Source organism: Crotalus tigris, unplaced genomic scaffold, assembly GCF_016545835.1.
Source record: "Crotalus tigris isolate CLP2741 ecotype Arizona unplaced genomic scaffold, ASM1654583v1 scf7180000024293.1627790, whole genome shotgun sequence".
In the NCBI taxonomy this organism is placed as follows: Eukaryota; Metazoa; Chordata; class Lepidosauria; order Squamata; family Viperidae; genus Crotalus; species Crotalus tigris.
The window spans coordinates 1,082,250-1,093,441 of NW_024100466.1; the positions used below are offsets into that span (position 1 = coordinate 1,082,250).

Here is an 11,192-nt window from a genome sequence, read left to right on the forward strand (position 1 = left end):
AAAATAAATATTACAATTCTGCCATAACTACAGCTAGATAATTCATGTGTCTGTTTCATAATTGGCATAAGTTCTGGCCTCATAACATTAATGCTTTTAAATAAATTATTTGACCAATCATTGACCGATCAACTGACCCTGCTTTGTGCTAGAAAGCGGGGTGGATGAAGCCTCTCCTGTGTAAGGCAGCATCCCTTCTCTGGCTTGGCTTCCTTTCAGCCTGGTGGGCTAAGACAGATTGGAGCGGCTCTTGTCTTTGCTTTGGCCTCTGTTCCTAGGCTGGAGACACAGGAGAGGAAGAAGGCCTTCATTTAGCAGAGCCGGTAGGGGCTGGGATGGGCAGGATTGTTTGCAAAATTCCAAATTACTCAAAAAGAATTTTGAAGGAGTTGATTCCATATTTGGAATCAAGAACTAAAGTTAGTTCAATTTCAGGGGAGAGCTTTAGCAGGCCTCTTTGGCCTTTACTCTGCATTACATAGTTGTATAAACGTTCATTTTGTTGGCAGTGCCCTGGTTGGAAATAGGACAGCCTTTGGGGAGCAAACCCCAAGGAAGACGGGAAACTGAAGAACTCTTGACCCTCCAGGACCCCAAACCATACATTACACAACAGGCAACTGCAAATTAGCCTAGCAATGGGTATGGACCAACCTCATATGGTTGGTTTATGCCTCTCTGTGAACCTTGAAACTTTTGATTGTATTTATTCTGGGATGCATGATCTGCAAATGCAGCCTGGTGTGTTTCAGTCCAGCGAGAACCTCTTGAAATGTGGCTGATCGTCCCTTCAATTGGGATTGAATTTGAAGTCCTTGGTTTTTGCCCAGATTGTGGTCTTTGCACACAGCAAGGGCTGGCTGGCTTCAGAAGCACGGAGAGGTTTGCTGGAGGTCTCTTTGGGGTTCATGTAGCTCAGAGGCGGCCAACTGGAGGGCCCAGCACTACATGGATTCCCCGGGTCCCTTTTCTGCAGTTGGTGTCCCCTCTGACCAGGGTCAGTGAAAAACGCTGGTGGGCTCCCTTGCCTTTCTTTGCATAATGGGCTGTGAGAAGAACCTCGGGAGATGAGAGGGAGAGACGCAGCCTAGACAACGGTCAGGCCAGGTTAACTCTCCGAAGGAATGTGGGTAGAGAAAGCATTTCAGTAGGGACCCTCTGTTCTCTGAAGCAAGGGAGGTACATGGAGAACTGCAGAAGCAAAAGCTAAATGATCCACAGTGCTTCTCACCTCCACACTCCACGATTAACAGCAGCTTGATCAGGAGGGAGGCAAGAGGCGTCTTTTGGATGCCCAGTAGCAGGCACAAATAATCAAATCCATATCTGAAGAGTTCAGTCAGCTGTTACATTGCCCAAGCCTGTACACAGAAATCTCAAACTGGCTCAGACTAGATGAAGTTCAGCGGCATTCAAGAGGGGTCAGACATCGCCTCTTCTACTCATGTGGGGATTCTAGACTAATTCCCTGTTTGACTCCTCCCCTGGCTCACCAGTCTATCTCCAACACCCAGAACCCTCAGGAAATAGAACCAGGTTCTTAGAGGGACTAAGAATTCCCCCTGCCACCTGGGAAAGCTCATGGGATGGGGGGGGGGATGTGCTCTTAGGGTTAGCCATGCTGAAGCCCCTTAGTTTCCAGGAGCATTTGAGCTCTTGCTGCTTGTTTCTGACTTCCAGAGCACCCTCCCCCCCATCCTAACAAACCTTCCCTTTAATGTTTATAATCTGTGTGCATATCTCCAACAAGTGCTCTTTGCTTAATGAAAACCAGGGCTTTCCCTGCACCAAGAGAAGCAGCTGCCTTTATATAAAAGGCCTGGAGACTTGCCAGGAATCTCCACTCCCATCCCTGCAGATGCTGGCAAGTAAATGTCATCATCCTTACACACACACACACACACACACACACACACACACACCCTTCCTCCCCTATAGACTGACTCTTAATTATATTCCACTGTAATCATTCCCATTTGTTCCTTTTTGAAATGCAGCTTTTCTGGTTCTTCCATGTGTTCAAATAAAAATGGCAAAAAAAATGTGTTCCAGCCAGAGCTGGATGTCTTTGCGCACAATTTTCCCATTACTCTGCAAAGCTCCGAGTTTCTGAAACCATCTGGTTTCAAGAGGTGGTTTGGGGGGAAAGCCCCTCCCTGCTTCCCCCAGATATTCCTGCTAATGGAAGTAAAATGTGCCCGAATGAAAAGATTTCTTCAATTATCAGTTTTATTAATTCCATGGGCATCAGGGCAGAAGAATGCGGTCAAGATCAGCAAGGCTGTGTGTGGTTTCAAGAGCCTGGAATATGATCCCCCAGGATTCATCCAGAAACAGAAGGAGCAGCTTTAAGTGTATGGGCAGTGCTCAGATTAACACAATTTAAATGTGAGAGAGGGAGGGAGAGAGGCACACACTGCACTCTTTGCACTGAATTTAGGGAAAGCAGAGAACAGAAAAGGAGTAAGAAATACTGAGACAAGGAAATAAGGGAATGAGAAAAGGACATTAGTTAAGTTCACATGAGCAGCATTTGTATACCTCTCCATAAGTTCTGCACACCTTCATTTGCATCCATGTTCCTTCCTTCCTTCCTTCCTTCCTTCCTTCCTTCCTTCCTTCCTTCCTTCCTTCCTTCCTTCCTTCCTTCCTTCCTTCCTTCCTTCCTTCCTTCCTTCCTCTCTCCCTCTCTCCCTCTCTCTCTCATCTCTGTTTCCCCATTTTGTTTTCCTAAAAGCAAGCACCTCCAAGACAACAAAAGATACCAACCATTCCTCCATCGGCTGTCCAGGGGCAGAAGGTGGGGTCTCTCACACCACCATCCTCCCCCAAGACTCAGCGAGGTGGACACCGGAGGATTTTAAGCGATGTGACCCACAGCACCGTCTTTGGGGTCCCAGCCAGTAAATCAACACTGCTGCTACAGGCAGCAGCTGCAGAAGCCAGCCTCAATAAGTCCAAGTAAGTCTGGGGCTATCGCCTCTTATTTTTGGGGAGCATGTGTGAGTGGGATAACAATGCAAGTAATGTAATGGGAAGTTTAAGAACTTTATAGTAGACGTAAGACCAGGGGAGAACAAGGGAAGTGACAGCAGATAATCCAGTCCAGATTTTCTCATATTCCCCTCAGAAGAAGTCATCTTGCTATACTTTTCCAGCTATCTTCAATCTGAAAGGTTGGGGACTCTTGCTGTAAGGAGAGGACCACTCCAGAGGCAGATACTTTGTTTTTTTGCTTGTTGGCTTTTGTGCTCTCTTGACTTTTCTGTTACTGCATTTCCAAGGACTGCAGGCAGCTTTCAAAGAGCAGCATTAGAACTCAGCCATCAGGTAGTGCAAATGATGCCAAGTCCAGGGCTGGAACAGGGCAGTTAACAAGCTATGAGGAAGAGCCCACGGCTGTGACAATAGAGCACCGACGGTTCGCATCTCTACACATTTGGCTGTAAAAGCCATGGAGAGGGTTTTTTTGTTTTTTTGTTTTGTCAATTTCAAGTTCTTGAATTCACGTGTCTCACCGGGATGTTGTAAGAATAAAAGGAAACAGCAAGAGGGGGAAGCCATTATGAACTTTACCGTGAGTTCATGAGAGAGCAAACGGGATAAAAATGAAACTGTCTTCTACTTTGCAAACAATAATCCTGGAGAAAGACAGATTGCTCCAAGCAGGCGTGGATGTGTGTAGCCTGTGGTTTCTTTGCCTTGCTTTGGGTCAAAGCCTCCTTTTGAATTGCAGTACAAATAACTGGAGTGTTCCTCCCATTGAGGGAGGGGGCTCTTAGGACTTCACCAGGCAATGAGAATCTGATTATACAAAAAGATTTGAAGGAATCACCCTGATGTTACCCCCAATGGACTTGTTCTTATACCAACTAAAAGACCCAGGATGTCTTTATGTCTCCCTTTCTTCAAAATACATAATAAAAGAGATTCTCTTCCAGCTGTGCTTTCAATGCTTTGTCAAACAGAGCTGAAGTGTTAAAAGGTGTGCAGTTAACACGTTCTTTTGTTCTGAGCTGGGAAAACCTAGCGCTCTCTTTGTTTATGTCCCAAATTAAAAATATGTGTCTGACGTCACTGGAGATATGGAAGTCAATTTCTGTTCCTGGGTTTCCAAATATACCTCTAGACTGCTGTGGGCAATTTGTATTTATTTTTTACTTTATCCAATTTATTTGCCATTTTGTGGTTCAGGTGACTCTGAGTGGATTGGGGATATAGTCTTGACAGGGCTTCAGTGGCAGGTCTGCCTTTGTAACTCTTGCAGTGGCTTAGTGGCTTTAGTTAACAGTCAACCGTTGACTCAGCCTTCCCAGCTCTTGACTTCTTGGGGTGGCTTTCTTTAGGTCTGCCTCAACTACCCCTTCGGGGTCTCCGAGGACCTCACAGCAAAATGTCTACAACCCACCAGATGTCTCTACTTGGAACCCTTTTGATGATGACAACTTCTCCAAGCTCACCGCAGAGGAGCTGCTGAATAAGGATTTTGCAAAACTAAGTGATGGTTAGTTTGGGATGGGTACAGAAGCTGGACCAAAGCTGGCTATTTAAAGATGATAGGCAAAACAAGACATTTTGGTGGCTCTTAGTAACTGAAAGGTTCACAACAGACAAGCTTTGTTTTTACTGCCCCCATTTTTCATACTTTGCACTCGCCAAAGCAATCCTCTGGATTGAGATGGGGAAAGAGAAGGATGGAGTGTGTGTGTGTGTGTGTGTGTTCCTGTGTGTGTGTCCCTGCTAGACCTCCCCTGCAAAGCCCTATTTACTCCTTTAGTAGCTCCTTCTCTGGCAACTGGCTTCCTGATGAAGGCCCTGAAACTCCTTCCCCTGGCTCACCAGGAGGCCCTCCTCCCCTTGCATGCAACGAGCAGTGGTTGCCCTTCCTTGGCGCTTCCTCCCTCCTTTGCTCCACCTTTCCTCGCTGGAACTCTCCCACAGAATTCCTGCGGGTTGTCCTCGACTCCCACTCCCTGATCTCTGTGTAGTTGTACCCCCACCCCACCCCGAAGTGGCCAGTCGTGCACCTAACCTTTAATGACCGAGCTCTTTGAACTCCAGGTAAGCCTCCTGAGAAGCTTGACAGTTCAACGGAGAACCTGATCCCAGGTTTTCAGCCCGCACCTTCTGCAGCGCAGTCAGACGCCTTTGGCTCATCTCCTCTTGCGCCCATATCAGGTAGGTTGGTTTGGGTTTGTCAGGCTGACTCTGGTCTCAAGCACAACTACGAATTGTGTGAGTAGCCATTGGATGAAACAGACGGCAGCAGAAAGAGGCTGGGGATGTCCCGCCATGCTGGCTAAAAATGACATGTGAACTGTAGTCCCATCACTGCAGATGTCAAGTTGGGAATGGTGGATTTGTAGAAAGATTATTGAATCTGTGGCTCTCCAGATGTTGCTGTACAGCTCCCATCAGCCTAAGCCAACCTAGTTAATCATGATGAATAAAATACTGGGAAGTTTGTTTTGTCAGCGTTAGGAGGTACACAAGTTTTTCCCATCTTGAGCTATACCAAGAAAGTGAAACATGATGGAAATCCACAGAGAAGAATTGTGAAATACGGTTGGTACTGCAATGTGACAGCCATCTAGTGCTTCAGCAGTGGCTACTATGAAAACATTTTGGAAACGTTAGCTCAGGGGTGTCCAACCTTGGCAACTTTTAAGAGTTGTGGACTTCAGTTCCCAGAATTCTATAGGCTGAAGTCCACAAGTCTTAAAATTGGTCAAAGTTAGATGCCCCTGTTTTAGCTAGCACAGAAGCTGCTTCTTGGGAGATTGAATGGATGGATTCATTCCTGAATGTCATTTTGCTTCTATATAACTCAGAACTCTGGATTTTTAAAACTCTAAACTGCTGAGGTTATTTTAGGGGTGCCTCTTCTGCATGTCTTCCTAGCTTTCTTCTGAGTCTGGTGCACTTGTTCTAATGCTGTCAATCAGAAAGGAAATCTACACCCTCATTCTCTACCTGTGTGATGCAGCTTTCTTTGGCTTTGTATGTCAACCCAGGGCTTTATTTGTGTACCTAGAAAATCTTGAAATCTTAAGAAAAAATCTAGACAAATACATAGTGACTCCCGTATTAATGACACAAAATGTTGAGATGGGAAGCGAGTCTTATTTTGTTTGTGTCTGGAAATAGAGCTTAAGATATCCAGAAGAAAAGCATATTAAAAAGGCATTGAACAAATCCAGTTTTTTCTCTGCTGTCTTCTATTTTGCTTGACTCCTTTTTTCATTCTCAATTCCTTCCTTCCTTCCTTCCTTCCTTCCTTCCTTCCTTCCTTCCTTCCTTCCTTCCTTCCTTCCTTCCAGTTGAAAAAACAAAAGATATTCTGGATACCAGCCCTCCACTTCTGGCTGTTCCTGACCCTTTCATTCCTCTTCCACTGTCAGATACACCAGGTAAATTATGACTTGCGTGAACAAGATGACATAGCAAAATTCTTTTACGCCTGTTAAAATGCAATGCCACTCGACAAGGGGGCAAAAGTAACAGGGCCCTCTTGGTGGCATAGTTGTGGAAAATCATTCTTCTCAAGGTTCATCCTGTTTCTTCTTTGCTGGTCAGTAGATACTAGACTTTTCACGTATGACTTCTGTTTTTAATTTTATCAATTTCGTTATGTATCTGTTTGCATGGCCTTCCATCTATGTTTGACACTGATAAGATTTTTAGGGTTGTTTAAATAGTATTGTAATATTTTAACATAGGCTACTTTATTATCCATTTTATTATTTACTTATTTAAAACATTTATATAGTCATCTATCTTATAGAGAACTCTGGGCAGTTACCAATGAACAATTAAAACCATAAAAAAATAAGACAATATAATACCATATTAAATCCTCTCGCCCTGTGCCAGTGCTGGATCTTCACGGCTTTTCGGAGAGCAGAGTCCTGCCAAACATCAAGGGCAAGAGTATTCCATAAGGCAGGAACTGTCACAAAAAGGCAGATTTCTTAGGTTTTGTACGATGGCAAAATTTAAGGGAAGGGATTAGGAGCATCATATCATAAGGTCTTGGGGAAGGCAATAGTAGGTTAATCTCAAAGCCTATTTAAATATCAGTCTATTATTTATTTTATTTATTGTATGGCACATTCACGTAAGATGTCATTAAAAAGGAACAGGGGGTAAAATTCAAAATATAAAATCTGTAACCTTAACAGGAAGATTACAAACTTATATCTAAGTTGCAAATATAATTTTTTACTTCATTTGTCACAGCCAGGAAATTAGTGAAATCTCCTTTATAGGTTCTATTTTGACACTGTCACTGTGTGCTGGATAGTTTGTTTTTTGGCCCCACAGTCACAATGCAGTGATGGTATTTTGCCCCACTGATCGAGGGCGTCAGTGCATCTACCACGGCCAGTGCGAATTTGATTCGATGTTGTGCATATCACACAGGGCTGGTCAAATCCAGATTTTTGTTCTTGACTACCAAAATAAAAAGCAGTTCCAATGCTTCTTGAAGATACCTGAAGTAAGGAGATGTGTATTTGTGTAGTTATGAACCGGTTTTTCAATCTTTTTTGTGGATGTTTAGCTAAATCCTGAGAGGTCCTTGGTGCAAATTATGGATACCTTGACACCTTAATACTGGTGGCTGGTTGAAGGGCCTACTTAAAATTGCATCAGGCCTGAGATCTTGGAGACCACATAGGTGGCTGAAGAACATTTTCAAAGCTTTCACGTTTCCATGGTTGCTACACAACTACCCAAGACTAGCAAAACTGAAGTAAATGACGCAAAATCATAGTAATATATGCAAAAATGGGATTATGAATGATTTGTACAAATGCAAAGTCCAGCTGTTCCTTGATGTTGATCATTCTGAAGTAGATATTGTCCTTCCTGCTCATTTTGTTTCTGAACCTCGGGACATTTTATTTGAGGGCATCCTCTTGGGGCCTTAGCTCTCCCAAATGCGTTATTTGACTGGATTCTGATGAGATAATTTCTCCTCTTCAGCTGATGTCCAAAGAAAAGGACTCTGCTGCAGTGTGGGTGTACTGGGTTAGCTGCGTCTTTTTTATCTTCTGTAGTTGCAGAGTGAGTAATCTAGTTTGAAGTGTGTGTTTTTATGCAAAGTCTGTTGGTGCACTTGATTCTAAGTGAACCAAATAGTGGAACAGCTGCTGAATGGATTGCATCTCGCTCGCTCTCCTCTCCCCCCCTCCCCTCCAGCATTTGTGTTTATGGATTATTTACATTGAACCTTTTGCTAGGGCATCTTGATAGCATGGGGCAGCTATAAAACAAGGGAGGTGGCTGTGAGTGTATTTCAACAGCCTGTGCTGAAGCAGCTTGTCAGATGCTTTTCTAACATTACAAAAATATCGAAACTGACGCTACTTCTCCTGCTTTGAAGTCTTGGGTGAAGGCAATGGTGGAGATGTGTGTGGATTCACTTTCTTCTTAGCTTTACTTTGGCTGTAGCTTTGATCTGTTAGGCTGGCAGAAGTGGTTGAAGCAGTCAGGGATGTGCATTCACACTTCCTGCTGAGCCCCCTTGGCCCCTGTGACCTCACATAGCAGGAACAAAACCGTTGACAGGTGGGTACTTGATAGAGAGGTGAAATTATCTCTAGGAGCTTGTTGAACAAGAACCCCTAGGACAGGGGTAGGCAACCTTGGCTCTTTTAGGACTCGTGGACTTCAACTCCCAGAATTCCTGAACCAGCCATGCTGAGGGGAAAGGCAGAGGTTTCCAAGCTGAGCCATGCTGGCTCAGGAATTCTGGGAGTTGAAGTCCACGAGTCCTAAAAGAGCCAAGGTTGCCTACCCCTGCCCTAGGAAGATACATTCTTCCTATAATGAACCTATTGTCCAAAGCACAGGAAGGCAGGACAAGAAACAACGGATGGAAGCTAAAGAGAAGAGAAGCAACCTAGAACTAAGGAGAAATTTCCTGACAGTGAGAACAATTAACCAGTGAAAGGGCTTGCCTTCAGAAGTGGTGGGTGATCCATCACTGGAGATTTTAAAGAAGAGATTGGATAGTCATTTGTCAGAAACGGTATAGGGTCTCCTGCTTGAGCAGAGGTTGGACTACTAGAAGACGTCCAAGGTCCCTTCCAACTCTGTTATTCTGTTATATTTCCAAATATGAAAATTAACTTAAGGCTCAGACCGTGGGTATATAGATGGATGGCCTAGGATAGAATACTGTAATGACATAGCAGGTTTGTTGACGCTGGTTTGTTGAGTTACTAGAAATCTCTTAATCAAGTGCAAGAAGGAAATTCCAGGCCTCAGTTGTCAATCTGATTCCACAAAACCGGGGCAACCAGTTTTTCATCTGTTCTTGCATGAACCCTCTTCATGAGTGCCAACCGAGTATGTCAATCTCAGCGTGACGTCCTAACCCTTCTCTCCTAACCAAATGTTCCCTTTTATTTCCTGGAGGCTCTAAAATGTATGAAATTCAGGTTTGAATAGGATCCAGAAGGGTCAGCTCTTCCCCAGCTTGTGTCTTCTGGAGCTCTTGCAATTACTTTGACATTTGAAAGGTGTGGGCCCTGAGGGTTGAAGAAAGCTGCTTTGCTACAAGCCCTATATTGCAGACCATTGCAGAAAAGAGAGCTTTTTGGAAGTAATCCGAACCCTTCAGATTCACTTTCCCTTCATATTGTTCAAAGACACAAAGACACACTCACAGACATGACAACCCTCTGCCTACCAGCAGTCAATGGGTCTGAGTTAGGTGACTGAATGCAGCCCCAGCATTGGAGCTTTTGATCTTAAAGAGCCTTGCATTCTGGAAAAATGTCTTATGTTCAGATCTTTGATGATGTCCCTCTTATTTTGGATTCTTAGGTCAATTCAAGCTTACTTTTCTCCATTTTTCACAACCTCAGCAAATCAGGCTGCAGAAATTTGCACACAGCTGCTGGAAGAGTCTTCACAGAACCCAGTTAATTGTAGCCCTTCTGCAACTTGATTTGCATAATTAATTATGCATTTTAGCTGAAGGGGACAAAAGGCAGAGATTTCTTGTCAGCTTGGGGGGTTACAAAGGTCACAAATGGAGAAATCAAGTCATGTATCTTTACTTACTTGTCAGTAGGAAAATAAGGAAAAGCAGCCCAGGAAGGCTATAATAACTGCACCTGCTTCTATCGCAATTCAGTTACACCCCTTTGGAAGCCATACATCCATGGGGGGGGGGGCAGGCAGGACCTTGTAATTCATTGAATCAGAAGCTCTGGAATGTTCACAACGCATTACCTGCAGCCTTGTGTCCTGAATGGGAGGGAAGAAGAAATACAGTCCTTTTGGCTGTATCCCATTGAATGTACAGGCACTCCTCATTTACCAACCATAACAGTTGCTAAACAAGTGGTTGGTAAGCAAGATGTACCTGTAGGATCTCCATTAATGGTGTCATCTATCATTGGTCTTCTGGATGCTTTTTTCCTGGCCAGGTGTCATAAAAGTATGTCTCTGCAGTTGTGTAGCATGGTCAGTTTACAAGATTTTTCCCACTAAGCAAGACATACATGTGTGCCTGCTGGAGCTTATGGTGAATTGGCCTCAGTGTTTTGGGGATGCCTTGAAGTTTCTTCTGCTCTTCTCACACCTGGCATTTGAGCCTCGACTTGCCAATGCTGGAGTTTACTGTGGAGCGAGGATTAGAATAGAATTTAGAATTTAGAACAGAATAGAGCTGGAAGGGACCTTGGAGGTCTTCTAGTCCAGCCTCCTGCTCAAGCAGGAGAACCTATATCATCTCAGACAAGTGGCTATCTAGTCTTTTCTTTAAAACCTCCAGTGATGAAGCGGCCACGATTTCTGGAGGCAAGCTGTCCCACTGGTTAATTGTCCTCACTGTCGGGAAGTTTCTCCTTAATTCCAGGTTGCTTCTCTCTTTGATCAGTTTCCAACCATTATTTTCTTGTCCTTAACTCTGGTGCTCTGGTGAACAACCTGACCCCCTCTGCCTTGTGGCAGCCCCTGAGATACTGGAATGCTGCTATCATGTCTCCCCTATTTCTTCTTTTCCTTAGACTAGCCAAACCGGAATCCTGCAGCCGTTCTTCGTATGTTTTAGTCTCCAGGCCTTTGATCATCTTAGTTGCTCTTCTCTGAATTTTTTCCAAATTCTCAATATCTTTTTTCTGATATAGTGACCAAAATTGGCTACAGTACAGTATTCCAGGTATGACCTTACTAGG

The 11,192-nt window shown here is 44.1% G+C and overlaps 1 protein-coding gene across 4 annotated transcripts in view; it reads left to right on the forward strand.

Moving 5' to 3' along the window:
- The window catches only part of AAK1 (AP2 associated kinase 1), a 41,576-nt gene that overhangs the window by 22,822 nt on the left and 7,562 nt on the right, over positions 1-11,192 (forward strand). For 2 of the 4 annotated variants that reach the window (XM_039324278.1, XM_039324276.1), the window contains exons 14-16: positions 2,738-2,961; positions 4,347-4,504; positions 5,062-5,178. In XM_039324278.1, the coding sequence (XP_039180212.1) occupies positions 2,738-2,961; positions 4,347-4,504; positions 5,062-5,178 (499 nt within the window). Of the gene's footprint in view, positions 1-2,737; positions 2,962-4,346; positions 4,505-5,061; positions 5,179-6,320; positions 6,411-7,986; positions 8,701-11,192 lie in introns of those variants that run through there. The other 2 variants (XM_039324277.1, XM_039324275.1) reach the window with 2 other exon arrangements.